The sequence below is a fragment of the Balaenoptera acutorostrata genome, chromosome 6, assembly GCF_949987535.1.
Source record: "Balaenoptera acutorostrata chromosome 6, mBalAcu1.1, whole genome shotgun sequence".
Taxonomy (NCBI): domain Eukaryota; kingdom Metazoa; phylum Chordata; class Mammalia; order Artiodactyla; family Balaenopteridae; genus Balaenoptera; species Balaenoptera acutorostrata.
The window spans coordinates 101,291,647-101,315,103 of NC_080069.1; the positions used below are offsets into that span (position 1 = coordinate 101,291,647).

At 43.1% G+C, this 23,457-nt stretch overlaps 1 protein-coding gene and 1 pseudogene across 3 annotated transcripts in view; both read right to left on the bottom strand.

Moving 5' to 3' along the window:
* EPB41L4B (erythrocyte membrane protein band 4.1 like 4B) overlaps window positions 1-23,457 on the bottom strand; it is a 144,324-nt gene that overhangs the window by 22,482 nt on the left and 98,385 nt on the right. For all 3 annotated transcript variants that reach the window (XM_028165458.2, XM_057548537.1, XM_057548535.1), the window contains exons 16-20: window positions 19,311-19,525; window positions 17,079-17,197; window positions 11,896-12,021; window positions 10,999-11,066; window positions 8,420-8,518 (exon numbers count right to left, since the gene is read on the bottom strand). In XM_028165458.2, coding sequence (XP_028021259.2) covers window positions 8,420-8,518; window positions 10,999-11,066; window positions 11,896-12,021; window positions 17,079-17,197; window positions 19,311-19,525 — 627 coding nt within the window. The remainder of the gene's footprint in view (window positions 1-8,419; window positions 8,519-10,998; window positions 11,067-11,895; window positions 12,022-17,078; window positions 17,198-19,310; window positions 19,526-23,457) is intronic.
* On the bottom strand, window positions 472-3,182 carry LOC103020322 (DNA endonuclease RBBP8-like; annotated as a pseudogene).

The following is a 23,457-nucleotide window of genomic DNA, read 5'->3' on the forward strand; positions in this document are numbered from 1 at the left end:
AGCGGGGGCCACTCTTCATCGCGGTGCGCGGGCCTCTCACTATCGCGGCCCCTCCCGTTGCGGGGCACAGGCTCCAGACGCGCAGGCTCAGCAGTTGTGGCTCACGGGCCTAGTTGCTCCGCGGCATGTGGGATCTTCCCTGACCAGGGCTCGAACCCGTGTCCTCTGCATTAGCAGGCAGATTCTCAGCCACTGCGCCACCAGGGAAGCCCCAATAAACAACTTTTAACTTAGAGTGCAAAATGAAAGCACCTTATTATTGTAAAGGTGCAAAAGCAAGAAAATACGACATAAACTTATCCATTTTTAAATAGTCGTCTGTGTGATGGGTAAATGCCATTTAAAAACATTTTCAATAGAAAAATGATTTATAAATCAGTTTTCAGAAGATCAAAAAAAATCAATGTTTAATATCAACCTTAACTATAAATAAAAAGAATATTGTCATCTCTCCTGTTTTTGATTCAACATTTATGTCTTCTGCTCTTTGCCTTTCGGAGAGAATACTGCATTGTAAGGCTGCTGTCTTTTTGGACGAGGACAAGGATCAAGACCTTCTTTAATGTAACCTCTTTCCATACAAGTCTGAGTGGAAGGAAAACCAGCTTCCCAGAAATTCTCTGGTGTGTTGGGTGGAATGTAGCGAAATCGGTGTCTTGAGCAGGAAGCCAACTTCTTTTCTCTTTCTTCTGCTGGAAAATCTGCATAACAAATTTCACATTCCTTACATGTGTGTCCAAGCAATTTTCTTCTTTCTTCTTTTTTCGGACCACCTCAATATGAGGAAAATTTTGTAAGCTAGTCTCTCTTTCATCATCTTTAAAATATGGCTCCACAAATGCTTTCTGTTTGACTTTATCTTGTTTATCATCAGGAGAGTTTGGTTTTTTTGTAGCAGTTGACAACTCCTCTTCATCTGCTACTTGGGGGGAAGCTATCCACCAAACAGGATTCATATTGTTCATGTGTAGTCCAATCAAACATATCTTCCAAGCTATCATTCATTTTTCTTTCTCCATTTGGACTTTTTTCTCCCTTCTGCTCTTGATTCTTCATTTTTAAAAGCAGAGTTTCACTAACCAATGTACAGTCTATGTCCACTGTCTCTCCTCCTGCTAATCTTGACTGACTGCCATCCTTTGTATCTACTACAGTAATACCCATTTTATACTGAGAAAGGTATGCTCCTGGATCTATACTCCACTGGATGTTTTCAAAGGATACATCTTGGTTGTTTTGTAGAGACTTTGTTTTAGCAATTCTACATGGATTTAACTGAAGAACTGATGCAATTTCACAAGCTCCATGGACTGACCTGGTTTTTATTTTTATAGGCTCACGAGAACCAGCACCCTTCATGTCATCAAAAAGATTCTCTGTCTCCAAACTTTCATGTGGACGTAGAGGGATTTTAAAGATAGAATTTTCTTCCTTTATTTGTAACAGTGTTTTATTACCCAGAGATTTACTCAAGGACTGGAGGAGGGACTCCTGTAAACTGCTGGGTTCTTCCGGGGAATCTTTGGTTAACCCACAGCTCCCACTCAAGGCCTTACGGCTTGAGGAAGAGCCCTTTGGAACAGGCTTCAAAACCTCATAGAGAGTCACTTGCCTAAATCCGATTTTAGAGTTCTCACTTCCTTGGCTTTTCTCTTGACGCTGAATAGCTGAAAATCGATCAGACAGATCCAGAGGTTTATCCATCACATAGTCTCCATTCATGTAAGAATGACTATCTGGTGGAAAAGGAAAAGCATTTTCTTTATCAAAGGAGGCTTGGGGGCAGCTTACTTCATCTTCACTTTCTTCCTCGATTTTCTTCCTTTTGGTTCGGCCTCCCAGTGATTTCAGGGGTACCACAGGTTTATCTTTATCAGTAACAGTATCTTTAATGTGATCAATACTATCCTGTTCACTTGTAGTTTTATTTATAAGCACCTGCTTATTAGAAGATGACTGGTTAGTGATCTTCTTCACTTCAGCCCCAACATTATGATGTGTGAAAAGGACACCATCTTCAGATTTTGATCTAGGTTTCTCTGATCTAGAATTAGAAGTGTTGCTGAAAGGCGTTGTTTACAGATGGTTTTTTTTCCCAGTCTCTAAAAGAGAAGGGGACAAACTTGTATTCAAACCTAAACTACTTTTCACATTAGAGGTAGCTCCAAGTACAGGAGATGATACCCGAGTAGTCAATTCTTCTTGAGGAGGAGTCTTTGAATTAGAATCTGAAAATCTTAAACTATCTTCACTATTTCTTCTAGATTCCTCAAAAGGTTTTTTGTGATCTCCTTCCAGACAGTGGTAGAGCTCATCACCAACAGGGCTCATAGGACCTTGAGACTCAGACTCATCTTGAACACTAAGTCCAAGTGTTTCAGCAGCAACTGTAGCTAAATTATCAGGAGGATAACGGCTTTTTCCATGTGTATTAGCCACTGGAGCTTGACTCTGATCACAAGTGTCAGCCACTAGAATTTCATGTTCATTATGTTTATGTTGTGGATGAGTTGAAGACTTTGGTAATTTTCTCAATTCATGTGCACACCCAGAGTGCTGCGGTTTAGTATGTGTTTGTTCTACGTATTGGAAGTGGAGGTTCTCCTTCCTTCGTAGTCGGTTAGCGCCAGAAAATGAAAAGGTTGTTATTGGTGAATCTGGAATAACATCTTCAGATTCAAGATCGGTTGCTTGATGTGGTTGATCATTCTCAATTTTCTGCTGCAGCTGTTCAGAAAGCTTTCTATTTTCTTCCTGTATTCTTTTCATTCATAAGCTCTGTGATAAGTTTAAGATTCTGCTGTCGAATATTTTCAAACTCCTGTTGTTTCTTCCGCATATGTTCTTTAGTTACTGCACAGCGATCACATAATCCTGCTCTGAATCGATCTTCTAAAACTTTAATGGTTTCATGAAGGACGTTCTGTTGCTCTCTCAGCTGTTGATTTTTGGTGAAGAATTCTTCTAGTCTCTGTGCATCTAAACTTTGTTCCTTTTTCAGTTTGGTTACTTTTACTTGTAAACCTTGTACTTCTTTATCATGATACTCCTTTAGTTTTGTCCAAAGATCCTTAAAGTCATTAGATACATCTGCAGAACTGGGGCCTCCACAACTGCTTCCCGAGACGTTCATCTTACTTAATATGCTCACACTTCTACTGCCTAATGTTTTCTGACCTTCTCTGTTACATTATACAGGTCTGAAGTTGTCTTTGGCCAGTTCAAATACAGCTTGCAAGATTGCCTCGAGATTCTCGAAAGCCCCAGCAGGAAGGCGAGCACGCTCTGGAGCGGGGAAGAGACGGCCGTTCGCTTTTCTCCTCGTTCCCTCGCTAACCTGCCAAACCGCCAGCAGCCAAGTCGCCCCCTCGGGGCAGCCCGCGCTTTCCAGGGTTGGGGGAGGGCCCGAGGGCCCAGGATTTTTAAATTAATCCAGTAAGAGATAGTTTTACTATTAAGCAAAATATGTATTAACTATGAGATGTAATATCCTAGTTATGAAAATTTGCATTTTAAAAACAATTTAGGGTAATTTTTTCCTGTGGTATTTGGTAAGAAAAAGTAATTACTTTTGGCATTTAAATTAGAAATAAATATTTATCAATATAGTTTGTACTGGTTTCTAAGAGAATATTGAAATTTTGTTTAGGGCCTCAAGTTTTCTTCTCCTCTTCATGATGTTAAATTATAACCTAAAATGTTGTAAAAAGTTATTCCTTAATTTCTTTTTTTTTAAATAAATTTATTTTATTTATATGCTGCGTTGGGTCTTCGTTGCTGCACAGGCTTTCTCTAGTTGCGGCGAGCGGGGGCTACTCTTTGTTGCGGTGCGCAGGCTTCTCATTGCAGTGGCTTCTCTTGTTGCAGAGCACGGGCTTTAGCCGCGCGGGCTTCAGGAGTTGTGGCGCACAGTCTCAGTAGTTGTGGCTTGCAGGCTTAGTTGCTCCGCGGCATGTGGGATCTTCCCGGACCAGGGCTCGAACCCGTGTCCCCTGAATTGGCAGGCAGATTCTTAACCGCTGTGCCACCAGGGAAGCCCCAGTTATTCCTTAATTTCTGTCAGACTTTCTCCTTTCTGCTTGTTACATGGTGTAAAGGTCTGTCATATTGATTATTTTGAATTAAAGTTACTTAAGAAATGGTCAACACTCTGACCCTCCTTTCTGTCTCCCTGAAAGCAGGAAACAAATCTCTCGTGTGAAAGGTGTACTCCCTGCATCTGAAGATAGAAGGACCCCTTTATCATCAGAGACAGGGGATTCGGGCCTAGAGGCCTGTATAAACAAACCCTGTTACTTCTTTAAGTTACTATCCGAAGCCCAAACTCTGTTTAGATTCTTCACTAAATGAGCACCCAAAACCTAAGTTTCTTTGTCCTGTCAATTCCTCACAACTTTATTGTTTCTTTGCCTAAAAAATAGAAAAGCTGCCTGCTTTGGGCACTTCTTAGGTTCCATTTCTATGAGACCTCCATGTGCATGAATTAAAATTTCTTTCTTTTTAACCTTTTTAGTTTATTATTCGTCCAGCCACAAGAACTCAAAAAGGGTAAAGGGGAAATTCCACACCCCTCCCCCACGATGCTTTCTGTCCGGATGAATGTGACTACTCTAGGTACCTCATATAAGTGGAATCATGCAGTAAATGTTCTTCTGCATCTGGCTTGTTTGACTGAACATAATGTTTTCAAGGTCCATCCATGTCATCGCATAAGTCAAAATGTCATTCCTTGTTATGGCTGAGTAACATTCCATTGTATGGACAGACCAGACTGTATTTTGTTTATCCCTTCATCTGTTGATGGACAATTGGGTTGTTTCCACCTTTTAGCTATTGTGAATAGTGCTGTTATGAACACTGGTGTACAAACATTTGTTTGAGTCTCTGCTTTCAACTCTTTTGAACTGGAATTCCACCTAGGAGTGGAATTGCTGAGTTGTATGGTAGTTCTATGTTTAACTTTTTGAGGAACCACCAAACCAAGGGATGTTACTGTGAGGAGCCTCCCTTAGGAGGGTAAGCATAAGACTTGTAGGAACCTACTGTTCTGAGCGAAGGGTGTAATGACTCCCTTCGTGGCCTAACAGCAACTGTCTCTTTGGTGTGATAAACTGATTATAGAGGAGGAGTTGCACACAATTGTTTTGGGGCCAAGTAGCTCTGGTCTTCGACCCTCTCTGATCGAGTGGGATGACCAGGATGGAAAGGACACTAGACAGGAAGTCACCATGTGGGAGAAGTCTCCCTCACGGCACCTGGGGCTTATCTCCAGGGCTTGACTTTGTGGGGAAGGCCTGACTTCCCACAAGGTACGTCAAGGCTGGAAGCTCTTCTGATCTGATCATCCCAGCACAGCGCAGAACCATCAGTCCCCCACTCTTAGCATGGACAGTATTTTCTCAAATTTATAGAAATTAAGACAAGTTCCCTCTCCCCTGCTGCCAGCCAGATTGCTGCCTGCACAGGAAAGGGCTAACTCAGCAGGCCCCAGATGCTCAAACCCTGTACATTCCAAAGGAACCACTGGCCACTGACAAGCTCCTGAGAGAACCTCTGGACCCTTGGAATATCCCGCTGGATAAGTGTGTCTTTGCACACCTAAGACCTTGAGCTATGCCAGATAGCTTATGCTACCAATGTGATTTATGATGAACACCTGGTGTCTAAGGTAAATTCATGAAACATTTTAATAAGTAAAATTTTATGTAGTAGTATGAGTCTTTTCTTTGAAATGATTTCTATTTTAACAACATATACGCAGAGAAAAATGTCTAGAGTAATAGTCATAAATGTGAACATTGGTTATTTTTGATGGTGTGATTCTAGGGAATTAGTTACTTTTCTCTTTGGACTTTTCTGTCTTGCCTGAATGCCTTTAGATTTTTACACTATGTTTAAATACATAGTAAAGTTATACATCTGGGTAAAAATTAAGCAGTTCATCATTTTCTAAACATACCAGCTGACATCAATATAAAGATGATGCCTTTACCTGCCTTCAACTCTTTGCAGAGTTTGCTTCTCCCTTCACTCTGCACACAGCAGCCCCACCTTTCCTCCCTATGCCGTATTTCGAGAAGAGAACACAGCTTAGATTTTTGTTTATATCCTAAAAAGCAGCAGTTTGAAAACTTGTTCAGAGCACCTGAATATCATGATGCTTTGATGGAGTACCCTAAAACCCAAACAAGCACACATAATTCTGGCCTATGAACTAGGAATACTGTAACCGCTAAAAAGGGCACACACATCCCTGCATCTCAAAACTAATGATGCAGAATTATTTTTTAGGAGATGGGAAATCTGAGGTTTTCCAATCTGTAACCCCAACCAAGTGTTTATTAACTTTATCAATATCTATGAGTGGAAGAGATGAATAAAGAAGTGGTAACTAGTGTCAACAATACCATGACTATTTATGGGATGAAAACTTAAAACTGGGAAAATCTCATCCATCAATTTTGCTATTTACTACTCAAGGGAAAAATGCTGCCATTCTTTGATTTTCAAAGCAGAATACTTTGGGGTATCTTAAGAAATACACATGAAGTTAGAGGTTTGAAAACAGTTTCCTTAAAAGAGGCAATTTGGTGAGTTAGCTAAATTTTCTTTCCTTCCAGGTCATGTATTAGTCACTGTTTCCAACGTGATTACATATACCGAATGGGTGATAATAACATTTTGAGTTCTGAAATGTGAAAGGTTAATCCTGCCAGCTTTATCCTCAGGGAAGCAGATTTTTCACGGTTTAATTTGTCCCCCAGAGATCATTAGGACTGCTAATTATTTGAATCTTACTCGTTTTGGCGTCCCTAGTAAACACAGCTGCTATACTGTCCAGAAACTTCTATTAAGGCTAATGAGGTGGGATGTGTCTGCCCTGAAACTGCACTCCCCTTTCTTCTCCTTTTTACAATGTGCAAGTGGCAGGCCTGAGCTGGCTGTTTGCGAACTGCATCTGGAGTTACACTCCTTGTCCTATACTCTGTACTCTCAGTACCTCCTAAACTTGACCTCTTCAGAGGCTTCAGGTCCATAAGAAGAAAGGAAGGGGAACTAACTCATCTTTCAGCCAGGGCTAGGCTGAAAGCTAGGGCTTTACCCACATTATCTCATGTTTACCCTCACAAAATCCTTACCCATTTTACAGACGAAGGAGAGGTTCAAAGAGTAATTTTCCCAAGAGCTTGTAACAGTAAACTAGAAGCCTTTCTAACTCCAGAGCCCCACGCTTTCCACTGCACCCCAAGATCCCCCTGCAGCTCTCTGACCAGTTATACATCCAGGCACGATACCTGGGCCACAGCCAAGGTCAAGAAATTCTAACTACCATTGTGATTATACTAATATACCACCACCCTTACGGTAGCATTTGCCTGTCTTCTTTGGATTATAATTATAATTTATTAGAGGGAAATCTGTCTTTCCCTCTAATAAATTGTGAGCCCTTGCATGGGAATTGTCAAAGTCACTTTGTTCTTCCCCCGCAGTGCCTAGAATATCCCTGTGCACATGGTAGCCAAAAAAACTTTTGTTAAGCTGAACAGAACTGGACAGGTCCTGGCGGTTCTGGGACACTTTGGAATATGGCTCCCCTTACAGGAATATGGCTCCTCCTACAGGAATATGGCTCCTCCTATAGCTCAGGGATCAGCTTTGGCTCTGTTGACAGAAAATGCTACCGTTTCACTAAGGTACCATGGAGGCAGTATCCGATATGGCTTCCCCTGATCCCCTTCTGCTACTCGTGCCCCTGAAGAAGCCTGTCTCCTTGAGTGTGGGCTGGATCTAGGGACCTGCTTCAAATGAACAGAATAGGGCAAAAGTGATGGGATGTCATTTCTGAGATTAGGTTATAAAAGACTGTGATGTCACCTTCTTAGCTCTCTCTCTGGCTCTTCTTGTGTGTTTTCTCCTATGGAGAAAGCGGGAGAGGTCCACATGACTAGGAACTAAGGGCAACCTCCAGCCAATAGTCAGCAAGGAATGATGTCCTCAGTCCAGCAGCCCTCAAGGAACTGAATCCTGTCCCACACGGCATGAATGAGACTTCAGATGAGACTGCAGCCCTTGCCGACACCTTGAAGGCAGCCTTAAGAGACACTCTAACCCAGAAGACCCAGCTAAGCCATGCCTGGATTCCCAACCCACAGAAACTGTGAGGTAATAAATGTGGATTGTTTTAAGCCGCTAAATCTTGGAGTAATTTGTTACACAGCAATCAATAATGAATACATACGCCAATCATGTCATGTTTTCAGGGAGAAAGACCCAGTCCCACTATGACTTAAATTGGAAACAGACTGTACTTTTGGGATAGCTCTTTGGGAATGGTGTGAAGGGCTAAGAAGCATTTACAACTGGACATTTAGCATCACCTTTGTTGTTATAATTGAAAAACCTGCAGCATAGAACTCACAAGCTGTATTGTCTCGTTAACTTCCGCACTCGGGGAGGCTTGATTTCCGGCTTTTCCACAGCTGGTTGGGTAGTTTCCACACGTATAGGAATAGGACTTCTAAAGACACACCAGAAAAGCAGAACACCACCAATAAAAAGGTTTATGGTCTGGTTTTGGCTGTAGGGACTGCTTTCTCAGTTAATTTATACCTTAATAACATTGACAGTCAAGATATCCTTTTTTTTCCTCCTCTTTACTTATTACATATAATTATTTAAAAATACCACAGAAAAGCCAAAACCAAAAAAATCATAGGGAAGAAAATACAGCAAGCAGTTAACTGAACATAATTGGGGTACCACATAAAATTTCCCTGCCAAAAACACCCACTCCCAATTTCAGGTTTTGGTTCATAAACAAGTTTTGCCAGTAAAATGAGTAGAGAAATCTGTGGATAACCCGTTTTTACTTCCAAGTAATCTGGTAGCTATGTTACTTTAAACATAGCACGGAATATATTTTTTAAAAAGAGAGATAAATAATGATTAGAGTATTTCATGTGAAAATGCATAATCAGAAGACCTTTAAGACTTATTCTGAAACATTTTAATTCTATGTATAGGTGAAAATGTTAAAAATTAAGTTTCATTTTTATATTTCCTCATGAAAATATGCCAGATAACCAATGGGCTTACTCAAAACCAGTGATTTTAAGGTAAAGCTCTTACACATGTTTGTACGTGACTGATTTCACTTTAAAAACCAGAAATTACCTTCCGGCACCAACAGGCATCAAAACAAATTGAGGTTCTCAGCAAGGGACCTCTAGCAAGTCAGTTAACACTTCTGGACCTGCATCTTCCCTTCTATTCAATGCCTAACATGGCGATAGGTAGGTGGCCAGTGCCCAGGAAATGTTTGTTAAAGAAATATGTGAATGAGCAAATACGAAATTGGAGTCAACATACTTTAGGTTCATGATTTCCTCAAGTTGGGACCCCAGAGTCAACGGAACGTGGTCCCCGGAAGAACACATAGGGGAGCACATAACTTTGCTTGGGTGAAATGGTTGGTGTCTGGAAAGCTTCAAGGAGGGATTTACACTTAACCAGATGGAGGTAAGACTTCCAAGGTGGGAGACAGAGTGGAGACCCGGAACTGCTGATGGGTAAGGTCCCAGAGGAAGAGCAGGGGATTGTGAGTAGAGGGGAAAGCAGGGGCCAGGGCTTGAGGCACCTCAGAATGAGCTGTTTACCCTGAAGGCAAAGGCAGTCACTGAAGGTTTTAGGCAAGGGAGTGGCGAGGTCAGACTTGCATTTTAGAAAGGCCCTTAGAGCAACAAAGGATGCTGGTGAGAGCAGGCCAGTCGGAAGCATCTTAGAAGACTGTAGTAGTGGTTTTCCAGGATGAGAAATGGTGAGGCCCAGGGGTAGGCCGGGAAGAGGGTCATGAAGAGGAGCGGATGGATGTGGGTGATAATATGAAAGTCAAACTGGCAGGACTTGGTGACCAATTAGATGAGGGCATGAGGTAGCTAAAGGTCAAGGACTCCCAGGCCTCAGGTCTGGATCACAGGTAGGTAACAATGCCACTAACCAAGATAGGAAAACTGGTGAAGGGACAGTAGGGTAGGGTGGGAAGAGATGAATTAAGGTTTTGAAAAGTCCAAGAGGCAGCTGGGTATGGGTCTCTGGAGGAAGACAAATTTATACGAAGAACATGGGCCAGGCATCATGAGATGACATAGAGAAATATTAGTCTTTATTTTTAGCATCAAGTATTCCCCAGGGTAGTGGTTCCTAGGTCACCTTGCGTGTTTTTGAAATTCTTATTCCTGACCTCCCCTACCACAACCACGCCCCACCCCCCACCAACAACACCCACCCCGCCTTCCACCAAAGGATCTGAAGGGTCTGGAGTAGGACCTGAGTCTTTGGTTTTAACAAGATACGGTTGCAGTGCTCCTTGGACCCATTTTAGGAAACTCTATCCTAGGGAGACCCCCACCAATGTTAGCAGGCTGCCAAGGTGTCAATGGGGCTGCCATGATCTACAGGTTGTTACTCACTTGGGCTGGGAGGGGAAGAGTGTCTGCTTTCTATGAGATCAGGAAAGGAAGGTTTTCCTCTGGGTTTGGGTTGGTGGTAGCCTGGAGGCTTTAAAGAACATTTGTGGTTCTAGTACTTCAAGGAGCTCAGATAAGGAGCGTGCGAATGGACCACGGGAAGAGTGATGAATTTAGCTGGGACAGGGAGCAGAGGCCAGGTCATAAAGGTCTCCCTATGCTCTGTTAAGGAGTCCGGACTCCACCGTGACTTTAAGCAGGGCAATGACAAGGTCAGATCTACATGCCTGAGAAGCATCTCAAAAGTGATTTCTTTTTTGGTACATCAGGTAGAAATATTAAAACAGAATAAGTGGCATTTCTGAGGCATAAACGAAGTTGTTTATGACAGTCCTTTTCTCTTACTTTAGGCTCACATTCTCTCAGTTTTCTTTTTCCTCTTTATTTTATTAGCAAATGCCTTCATGAGTAATGTTTTGAGGATAATGCTGAAGGTACTATTGTTTCCCCATTCAAACAAGAAGCAACAGACCTTACATTAGCGTCCTGAAGACTGGATTTCTTATTGATATTTACAAACGTTGATTCCTCTTTTCCAACCTGTTAAAGAAAACAGGCAGGTTTGTCAAAACCGGACATCTTGGCATGCAAAAATGTTTCCAAGTCTCCTACATTCAAAGGATTACAGAAATGTGAAGGTGTATCAAAGAGGTAGATCATCAAGTACTCAGTCAATAACAAAATTTTCCAGTGTTTATTTAATTTAACAAAAAATGTTTTCTTGAGTCATTCCCCATTGCAGGGATTAACACGTAATCATTCAAATAAACTCAGTGCTTGCATTCACACTCTTATTGAGCACCTGCTATGTGCCAACTCATGATGGAATGAGAAAAGGATGGTGTGGGAAAAGCCAAATCCACAGTTTAATCCCCCACTTCACATTTTAGATCAGGAATAATAAGCAGCTCTATGCTCACATAGCACTTACAGCTTATAAAAGAGTTTAGAATCTGTCCTTTCACATCAGTGTACCAAGCCTGGGAGGAATTATGTCATAGGATTTTGATAGAAGCCTTGTCCTCTTCCCTCTGGCGAGTCCCATAAAGAACGACGGGGAAGGAAAGGACACCCACTCAGCCAGCCAGGCCAGCTGAACACACACTGGAGGTCAACAGGAGGTGCAGCAGCTTGTGGTCCTCAGACCCACCACAGCGTACAGAGCTGGCCCTTTCACTTACCCAATTAAAGCTATACCAGTTAATAACTCTTTATATTAAAAGCTCTGTGCACATAACAGGTGTGGTTCCTATCTCCTGGCTGCACCCTGACTGACAGAGCATCTCAGTCCTAGAATGCCTCTTTCTTCTACGTGGCACAGAGGAAATCCCACAACATGAAATCAAAGGCTTGCATGCATAGCACGCACCTGGGCACTCGCTCGGGAAGCATTCTCCAGCTGGGCTTTTAAAATGTTACACTTCACGTGATCAGCCACGGGGGAAGGCAAAAGTGGGGTCTGAAGAGTCTTCTCAGACACCTTTTTTTCTTCAGCCTGAGATGAACCAAAATGCACGCGACAGATTGTAAACAAAGAACTAAGAAAACACATACATGAATCTTTCCCATCAATCATGACTGCAAATAACCCAAAGACATAAACATATAGACAAGTGTGTCACTAACTCCTTATGTTTGTACCAGTGCTTTTACTATTTGCAAAGGATTCACAAGCGCATCCTCTCATTCTCACGTGAAGCAGGGAGAGGTAGTGTTAGGAAGCCCGTGAGTCGGAAGACGGGGAAGGTCCAAAGAGAAGAGACTCTTCTTCCAGTATTCACGCAGGTAAGGCCAGGACTCAAGCTCCGAGTTTCCTACACCCAGCTGCAGTGCTATTTCCCCCATACCGCTACTTCTTACATATAAAGACCCAATTCTGTGACTTGTTGGGTTAAGAGAAAGAGTACAAAATACTAATTGGTATTTTTTACAATAATCTTGCTGAAAATTGTGATTCTCAATGAGAAATTTGTATCTATGTTGCCTCATTTTAGAGTGTCTCAGACTTCAATAATCTGGTACCACCTTTGCTATTTTTGCCATTTCTCATGTATTAACTAAACATGTACCTATAATTCATACAATCCAGTTAAGGTGGATTACCCTGGGACTACCTATTTTAAGTGTGTCCTAAGCAATAGTATCTTTGAAATCATAGACTTGGTGGCTATTATATTTATTATGACATAAATTATGATAATTATGTAACTATTAAAAATACTCATCCATGTATATAACTTGAAATCTTTGAGGGTACACACATCACACTCTGGGAAATAATGTCGTATTGTGAAGCATGCCTACTGTGGCCATTGTATATCCCAGTGCTAATATGGTGCTCAGCACATAGCAGGTGCTTAATACATGTCTACTGAAGAAGATTATAATAATATATAGTTACTATTGGAAGATATGTGTTTAATAAGAAAGATACAAGACCATATGATTTCTAAAAGTCAATTTAGTGACATCAGGACTTAATATGGCACATTAGCCACAATGTACCAGGGCAAGAACAAAATGTTCTAAAGGCCTCCAATTCTGCAAGTTCCAAAATTAATCTAATTCACTAATTCAGGAGTCCTATTGAGCACCTTGATACACATAGTAGGGGTTTTATGAAAGCTCCAGAGGAAGCATAGGGCAATTGGCTGGTTGACCTCATTGAATAAAGAAAAGAGGGCAGAGAATGCAGTTTCCCAGCAGAACCTCCAAACATATGGAGGGAATTTGGTAGAACAAGCTGAACCCAGCAATTTCACAAAACAGTTAAAATAAGCAGAGACAGAAGACCTGGATTTGAATCTCAGCTCTTTCCCTTACTAGCACCATAAACAAGATGATGATGATGGTGGTGGTGATGGCGACGGAGGAGAAGGAGCGTAAGGGGCAGGGAGAGGGTGGGGGGGGAAGGAGGATTTCATATGCACGTCTCATTGAATCCTCTCATTTAACCATCCCATTTGAAGGTAGATACTATCACCATCCCCATTTTATAGATAAGAAAAACAAAGCAGAGAGATGGCAAGTCACTTGCCCAAGGTCACACAGGAAGTACACAGAAGGGTCAAGATTCACACCCAGGACTGGGTGACTCCAAAGCTAGAGCCCCTGACCACCAGCCACACTGGCTCCCCTTAACCTCTCTGAGGCTGTTTCTTTCTTCATAAGATTATCATGACAATCACATGGGAAAAAAGGATATGAATGGCACTTTCACGTTAGATTCTTTGGTTAGAAAAAAATATATAACTACAAAGACAGCATCGGATATGAGGACACTAACGATCCTAAGCCATGAAGCTGAGTATAAAGACAATAGACTGTTCTGAATGGAGTCAGGATCCTAAGAGACTTAGCATTCTCTAAAACAAAACAAAACAAGTAACTTATTTATTATTGACAGTATAGTTTTAGGATAATTTATCTTGTATTTGTAACTCCTGTTACATTAAGATAATTGTTGAAAAGATATATAAAAGATAATACTAGCATGGGTGTTTTCACTGGTGTATGATGAGTTAATTTTTTAATTAGATCTAATTTTTTGAATGATATGCCGGAATACAAGAATTGAACTGGTTCTAAAGCCCATTTGAGATTTTTGACAATTGTTTAAGGGGATACAGTTATACTGACAGTAATGACCGAAGACCTACTTTAAAAAAAAAAAATTGAATGCTGCTAAAATAAGAGTGAGAATTTAGCATTGATTTTCCCCTTGAATTTATTAATTCTAAACTGCTTTTTGGATAGAAAATTCAAGTTGGCTTGTTCTGAAAAGAGGGAGCTACCTTTCAGCTCTAAGACTTGACTCAGGTGAAGACCAATGTAAATTTTGGAAAATTTGAGTGTTATTACATGAATATGTTTGCATAAAAGGCATCTCTATGAGGGATAAACATGTGGATTACAACAAGACCATAATTACAGCCTGGAGGATGGCACCAAGAATGCTGTGCTTTCTCTCTTTTGCATGGCCATATTTTGTATTTTACATTCAATTTGAATTGAGGAAAGAGGCTTTATCATTCAATATGGAAATACAGATTTCAAAACATACAAATGAATGATAATTGGGCTTTGATATTATTATAATTGGAAATAGTCCTTCTGTTTGAGGATGTCATTTGGGGATAAAGAAATGATCAGATGCAGTTTTCAATTGTTGATACAAATTGTTTACACATTTGAAATCTGATGAGATTTAAATTCCTGTGATAATTTTGGGTACACTTTTGGAATTGGGCAACCAAAATGTCTTCTCACCATTAACATATCCAAACCTTAGAAGAACCAGAGGATTCTTCGGACCGCCAAAAACCTTAAAAGCCATCAAAACCATTGGTTCCCAATTGTGGTATCATGATAAATTGTGAGGATTGTTTTATTAATGATAAAGAATCATAGTATGAAGTAATATACTTTGCTTATGCATTAGGACAAAGTCAAGGTTATCTGGCATCACTCTAGCCTACTTGCTCACTGATGCATTTCTTCGAGTGGAGGAGAAAAGAGGGGTATTGATGCTTGAGCGCCAGGGAAATGCTCAATAACTCACAGCTGTCTCAGCTACATCTTAACCCAGAGCAAGCCATTATTGTTGATGTCCCACCAATATTCGTGCAACTACGAATTACCTAGAGCTTGTGAGTTCTGTGCTACCATATGCTATACTTCCCTGCAAAATATTTTTGGATTTTGCCAAACTCCAGGTAAGTCCCTGTTAAAACAATTTACTGTGTGGACTGTAGAAGAAAAGTTGACAGTCAAGAGACTAAGAGAGAGAAGACAAATCCAGGGGCACACAATCCATCAGGCTGACTCCCAACACCTAGCAGAGGCCTGCTCAATAAAGATTTGTTGACTGAAAGAATATAAGTGCCATCCTGCAGGAGGAATTTTTTTCCAGCTGGCTATCAGGGAGGGTAGTATCAAAGAAAGAGTGGGTGAAAAGGGTCTTGAAGTTGGGGCCCTTTAGTGATCAGAGGGACTTTAGGTTGCCCTGCTGGGGTGTGGGATTGCAAGGGAGTGGAGGGTCTTCTGAGAAATGCTGGAAGTGTAGTGCAGGCTAGAGGGATGTCTGAGGAAGAGGAACAGCCCCGATAGGAGGTATAACCTTCCCATGTTCACCAGTGCGGGTAAGGAGGGGGAGCTTTCCAGGCCAGATCTTCCAAATTCCTCCTATTCCCTCTTATAAAGGGGCAAAGCTAAGCATTAGAGTGGAAAAAAATGACCCATGAGTAAAGAATACTATTCCTATGGGGATTTTAAAAATCAAAATATGTGTGCAACAGTGGATCTCGACCAGGGGCAATTTTGCCCTTCAGGGGACATTTGGCAATGTCTGGAGACAATTTTAGTTGTCACACCTGGATGGGGGTTCTACTAGCATCGAGTGGGGAGAGGCCAGGGGTGCTGTAAAATATCCTACAATGCACAGGTAAGCCCCCCACACAACGTTATCAGGCCAATATGTCACTAGGGCCTATGCTGAGAAATCCTGGTGTAGAAAATGAAGAAGCATGTTGGAGTGCAAAGGGCACTGGACCAGGAGTCGGGAGCCAAAGGCTTCACCACTGCTCTGTGACCTTGGGAAAGCCATTGCCTTTCCTCTGGTCTCAGATGTTGAAAAGGCTGAACTAAATGACAGATTGAATTCAGCCCCAGCTTTCTACAGTTCTAAGATAAAACTTGGCTTTTATAAGGCTACCCATTTGGATATAAGAACAGGTCTAGCCAAAAGAGAGCTTGGCTTCTGCCCTGTCCCTTCCTCCGCCCACCCTCCCTACTTTCATCCCTCCCTTCCTTCCATTAGCAAACAGTTACTGAACATCTGCAATGTGCCAGGTACTGTCTGAGTGAGATAGAGGGTGCTATGGACTGAACTGTGTTCTCTCCAAATTTATATGTTGAAACCCTAACCACCATTGTGATGGTATTTGGCATGGGGCCTTTGAGAAGTAATTAGATTTAGATGAAGTCATGAGGGTGGGGCCCTCATGATGGGATTAGTGGCTTTCTATGAAGAGGAAGAGAGAAAGATCCCTCTCTTCTGGCAAGTGAAAACACAGTGAGAAGGCGACCAGCTCCAAGACAGGAGGAGAGCTCTCACCAGGGAACCAAGTCATCTGGCACCTTGATCTTGGACTTCCCAGCCTCCAGATCAGTGAGAAATAAATATCTGTTGTTTCAACCACCTGGTCTATGGTAATTTGCTATAGTAGCCAATGCAGACTAATACAGAGGGTAAAAATGGAAAGAGGTAAATGTGGATGCTTCCCTCATGGAACTTTCAGTTAGAAGGATGGAGAGACCACTAACAGATCCAGCCTGTTGGGCCTCAGCACTGGGGGCAGCCCCTAGTGCTGTAATCCACCTAAAAAGAATATAAGTGAATTTCTCCTCCTAAGAGACATGCTGAGCAGAAAAAGATCGAGTAGAAATCCCTCCAAGACAAAGGCACATAGTTTAGGAGGCAGGCAGGGTAATAATGAGAGGTTTGAGTGAACCCCAGGTCCATGCTCATTGCCCAGCTCCAGTCCTCGGCACCTTATTTATGTTGATGTGCAGAGCAGGCCAGGGTCCAGCAGCCTTCACAGTTTCCAGTTCCAGCTTCTTTAGATGGGCAGCGGCTTCGCTGAACAGGGCAGGTGCTCCTGGACTCAGTTCTGCAAGTGAATAAGGAAAGGTTGAAAGGGCAGAGAGATATAGGTGATAAAAGATGCTTGCCAGAGCCCTACTCCCAGTGCCTTTCTGCCTGGCTTCTCCTCTGGCAGCTTGCATCTCTCGGGAATGAACTAGCAGATGGGATGTGAGAACATTTAAGGTCGAGGTGTCAAGGCCTAACTCTCCCAAATATAAGCAGTGGCCCTGGGCAGGTTACTTTACCTCTCTGAGCCTCTTAGCCATTTTCAAATGAAAATAAAATTACTTACCTTGCAGGGTTGCTGTGAACATTAAGTGAGGTAATTCACGTGCCAATGCTTTATTAATGGAAAAGCACTATGCAAATGGGAAAGATTAGCGTTCAGGCTAACAGACAGATGAATGTGCCCTAAAAAACCATGTTATGCTTCTAAAATCAAATTCACTGATTTTGATTTCTGAAAGTTGGATTAGTTCACCACCACTCCTCCCACTAGCTTGTTTTTATCCATTAATATATTAAATATTCATTAAATATTCAATATTCATTACATATTAAAGTTTGTGCCAAGTACTGATAGCAATTGGGATCTGGGAAGCTAGAATAAAGAGATGAATGAGATATAATTCTAGTTCAGTGGGGGAGACAGATGCCTGTGCAGATATCCCCAATAAAAGCGACCAAAGATTTATTTAATTATATAGAGTAAGAGGGAAGGCACTCCAAAGCCAGGAATTGGGGAGGAGTGTAAGAGAAAGTTTCACTGACAACCTTTGAGCTGGTTCCTGAAGGATGTATAGGAGTTCATTAGGGTGGAGAAAAGCATTCCAGGCAGAGGGAACAGCAGGTGCAAATGACAGAGCTGGGACGTGGCATAGTGTTTAATGAGAGGAGAGAAGTTCCACATAGCTAGAGTGTAGTGAGAAGTGTGGGGGAAGGCTGGAGACCTTGGCAGGGGCCAGGCTGTGAAGGTCTGTGTGTGGCCATGCTCAGAAGTGTTGGCTTTATCCCAGGACAGTGAAGTACCATGGAAAGGGCTTAAGGCATTTGGTCAGAGCTATTTGGTGAGTGCTCTCGCTTTAGCAGCTACAATTTGGAGACTCCACTGGAGGAGGTGCCCCGTAGAGGCCTGTTATAGTTGTCCAGATACAAAAGGATGAGGCCTGGCCCCGGGCAAGGGCAGTGTGGATAATGATGAGGGACTGATTTTTCAACACCAAGTGGATGATGAGTTCCCATTTCTAGCTCCGCTAATCCAGAATTGCTACCTGTGATCTACAGGTAAAGGCTCAATGGCTCATCCTTTTCACCAGCCCACAGACTCATGAAATATCAGACGTGGAAGACTCCTTGGCCATCTTCTCAATACCCTCTACCACATTCCATAGACGAGAAAACCAAGGATCCAAGTGGGGACTTGGCTCAACAGTGAGAACTAGAATCGAAGCCTCTTGACTCTTGCCTCTACCTTGGCACTTTTTCAAACCATATGTGATAAAGAACAAGTTCCTCCCCCACCTCCTATCACAGACCAATTCTCTGGTAAAATAAAATTAACATGATTTTCTAGAAAAAGAAAAGAACAGTCATATAAAATCCAAGCCCACATTTTTAATTAGTTTTAACAGATATAAAATCACTCTGTCAAGTTGCTAGAAACGTTTCTAATTTGCTTACTCTCCATTTCCGTAATTTCTCTCGCTGGGACCTTTAACAGTGTGCACTAGATCTACTTGACACCTTGCTCTCAGAAAAGTGGGATGTCAGAAATGGGACAGAATGGGCTTTCTTGTGGTTGGGAATGAGAGATTCCAGCCACCTCACTCCCGTGTGTCTCTGTTCCATTGCTGGAGCCAGTGCTGGATATGGCAGAAGCAGAGAACCGGCACGGAATGAGGTGGAGAGACATTTGCTCTCTTGTAACGAAATCACAGTTTGCTGGTAAACCATAATTTCTAAGTGGCCCCTGCCTAATGCACAAGGCTCTTGTCAGCTCTCGCCCAGACCTGGTAACCCAGCACAGACATTACCACTGTTCCAGGCTGCGCTGCAAGGGGCTGTCTTGAGCATCTAGGAAAGCTGCACGTGCCCTGCAGCAATCACTCCCCCACCCTGCCCCCTACACCCCTACTCACTTGTAAGCGATTTACTGCTGGAGTTTGGGGACCTCAAAGGCCCCTCCTTGTTCTCCAGGGTCAGCGAGAGGCCATAGTTAGCGTGGTGCTGGTGCTGGTGGTGGTGATGGTGGTGCCTTCCCGAAGCTTTGGTGGCAAACGGTGTGCCCCCATTCTCCTCGAGGCCAAAAGGCAGCCGGTCCGAGCTGCTGAGCCCGGGGGAAGGGAGCGGGTAGCTGCAGAAGGTGTAAAAGTCAGGATTTAGAAAAGCAGAGAGTCTTGATATTCCTGTCCATACTTTAAAAGATGTTCTCCAAGCATTGAAAACCAGGAGAAAGAGGTTCAACAAACAGAGCCACAGGGTTATTGTAGAACAGGACACAAAGGCAACACTGCACTCAAAGGAAAAGCAGAAAGTGGAAATTTGTATATATCAGAGATGTTAACCCTTAAAAAAATTCTTAAGTTTGAAATGAAATAATTTCTATTTTAAAAAAGACATCATGAGACTTCCCTGGTGGCGCAGTGGTGGAGAATCTGCCTGCCAATGCAGGGGACACGGGTTCGAGCCCTGGTCAAGGAAGATCCCACATGCCGCGGAGCAACTAAGCCCGTGCGCCACGACGACTGAGCCTGCACTCTAGAGGCTGTGAGCCACAGCTACTGAGCCCACGTGCCACAACTGCTGAAGCCCGTGCGCCTAGAGCCCGTGCTCCGCAACAAGAGAAGCCACTGCAATGAGAAGCCCACGCACGGCAACGAAGAGTAGCCCCCGCTCGCCGCAACCAGAGAAAGCTCCCGTGCAGCAATGAAGACCCAACGCAGCCAAAAAAAAGAAAAGACATCGTCTAAATGGGAGGAGGAAATCAAAGGCAATCATCAAATTAAAAAATAATTTGTTAAACATCTGACGACAAGATCGTGATAGAAACTAGAAGTCTTGGAGTCACTTTCGCCTCCTCTCCATCACCCCCACTAGGCAGAAAGCACCTATTAATGGTACTGCTACGACATCTTCTAATTCCAACTGCTCCTCCTGTTATTATTGCCCTAAGGCTCTTGAAACAGATTCCAAAGCTCTCCCAGCCTCTACTCCTCCTTCAGCCCAACCTCCACAGAGCAGTAGCCAGAGACCTGTTCTGATTACATTCTAGAGTGTGGCACTCCTCACTCCAGGAGCTGGAATACCTCTCTGTTACTAGTGATTCCTAACCATTTTAAGATAGAGAACCCTTTGGAAATCTAGAAAACTATGGAACTTCTCTGCAGAAAAAGGCACCAAGACGCAACATTTCACACTCAATTTCGGCCCTCTATAGCCCCTCCGTGGAAAAAATCCAAATTCCTTTATGTATCACTCACGGTCCCCCTGTGATCTTGTCCCATTCTCTTTTCAGCTCATCTCCTGCTATATTCTTCTCTACACCCTAGTCCTTCCCATCCTTGTGCCTTTCACCTCTTTCTGTCCCCTGGAGTCCTTCCTCATCCCTAAACCCAGCTAAAACACCCCTTCCTCCAGGAAGACTTCCAGCCTTTGAGACCCAGATCAAAGATCTCCTCCTCACACCCCTAAGCAGAGCTAACCCCTCTTTCTGCTCATTCCCGTAGACCAGATTTCTACTGCCCACTCCTTCACTCTGTCTTCAAGGAGCTCAGACCTCAGGGTAGGAGATTCTGTCATTCAATCAGTTACAATCACCCTAGAACAAGCCGCTAAGTGAGCATAGAGGTAAAGGCAACCAGTTTTTCTGGGGCTGGTGAAGGTGCTGGGAAAGGAATCATAAGGGGGGGATCAATTGGGAGAGACAGTCAAATTTTGGTGGACATTCTTGAAGCAGAATCCTTCTTACAGGAAACCACATTTCTTGTGTTTGTATGAGGTTGATATTTCCCCTCAGGGTGGGCCAATCAGACTCTTCCCTCCTTCCAGGTAGAGTGACTTATTCTGGGATATGATCCAATCAGGGGCAGAGTTTCCTGTAGGTTTAACATATGGAAATGGAGAGAAAGTGTCTCTCTTCCTTTTTAAGAGTCAAACAGGGCCTTATTGTGATTTGTGGGTCCTAAGCACTTTGGCCTTCACCTCTTCTCCATAAAAAATTTAAAATTATATTTTATGACTGCATTTGTATAAAAATGAATATATTATTGGATACTAAACCATTTTCCTCAACTAAAAGTTCAGTTTTTTTCTTCTGACTTAAAAGAAATGAAACCATTTTTGTGGGCCCAAAGTATTGTGAGCCCAAGGCACTGCATCTACTGTGACACACGGATAAGTCAGATCTGGCTATGAGGATGATATAAGTTGAGGCTACTTTATGACCATATTCCCTGGACACAAAGGAGTATCTGGGAAGTGGCCAAGGCACAAAGGGAGACAAGACGAGCAGAGGGGAAAGCTAGATGGAAAGAAAGAAAAAACCCCAATGTTATCATTTGAACCCCTGGTTCCAGCCCTGCCTGAGGCTGGTTCTACCACTGACCTTTTTAAGTACAAGGTCCAATAAATTCTATTTATTTATTTTTGTTTGATGTGGTTGGGTTTCTCTCATTTATAACTCACATGCTCTAAAGCAGTGAAGGTGTGTTACCCTGTTACTGTTTTTTGTTTGTTTATTTGTTTTGTGGAATGTCTTTCAAGTGAAAAGGTAGAAATGGCTATTACAGGCCTAAGGAATAGTCTGAGCAAAGGAATGATGGTTGAAAGAGCAGGATGGCTGGAGCGGAAGTGAGGAGTGGAAAGGGTTTAAGCAAAGGCGAGACATGATTGGAGTTCCATTTTAGCAAGTTCGTGTTGAGGGCTGCGTGGAGGACAGACACCCCAGTCTCTTCATTAGGAGACTGTGACGGGGTGGGGCTAGACAAACTCAGTGGATGTAAGAGCAGCCCTCTGAGCTGTTTCTGAAGCAGGGCAGGCAGGGCTTGCAGGCCTGGCGTGTGGGTGCTGGGGGAAGGAGGTACAGAGGAGGCCTCTGCTGCAGATGCAGGATGCTTTCCGGAAGAAACAGCACCATTGTCCCCACGTTGCCCCGTGAGCTGGGTCTTTGGTCCACCCTGGCTGCCTTCTGGAGACTTGGCTCAGGACAGTCTCACATTGTGTGTGTGTGTGTGTGTGTGTGTGTGTGTGTGTGTGTGTGTATGTGTGTGTGTGTGTGTGTATGTAAGAATGTGGAAGAAGGCGTGACTTTGGCTTCTGGGTTCAGAGTCCAGCTTCACCTCTCCACCTTGAAACATAACCAAGGGTATCCACCCACCTCGTGGAGGCAGTTAATGGTGGCAGCAAAACGTGCACCAAGTTGTCATGGAGACGCCTGGCTTCTTGTCTTAGTTCTGCCCAACTTTGTGCAGGAACCTCGGGCAGTTGCTCTGGGCCTCAGTTTCCTCCTCTGTGACGTGAGAGGGTCAGGTGATTTCTGGTGCATTTCCAGGTCTGAGAATCAGCCTTTCCCCCACCTATTTATCCAGTACTTGTTCTATCCCAGGCATTGGGCTACCTATTTTACATTAAATATCCCATTGTATACATGTAGAGACTTTGATTAGCACATAATTGGTGCTCCATAAATAATCTGATGAAAGGAAGGAAGGGAAGGCGGGAGGGAGAAAAGGCAAGAAGCAGGGAGAGAGGGAGGAAGGAAAAATGGAGGCTGTGGAGCTGGGATGTGACGACAAAGGTGTGAACTGCAAATCCCGTGGGCATTATTTTCCTGTGTCTCAAATATGTTGAAAATAATATCTGTCCTAACGAGGCACAGAGACTGGGAGCTCAGAACAGAGAAAATTCCCTACAGCCTGGGACGCTTTACACTTCAAGGCTCACCTTCCACCCCGCCCTCCTTCCACGCTGCTGCCAACCTATTAAAGGTCTGAATGGGGACTATAGTGGTCTAGGCAGTAGAGACAAACCAGAGAAACACTGAAAGGAAGAGAGTGACAGGATGGGGGGTATTGGCAGGATTTGAGAAGGGGAGAACACAGAGACATGGAGGGGTCAGAAATTTTTGAATTTTTTAGCCTGGAGGACCAGGCAAATGGCATGCCATTAATTGAAAAAAGGATGTTGGCAGTGAAGGCTGCTTGGAGGAGGGAAAACTATGATTGAGCTTCAAACAGGTTACACTGTATGTGAGAATGAACACCCAAGGAGCAAGATGTCCTATAGCAG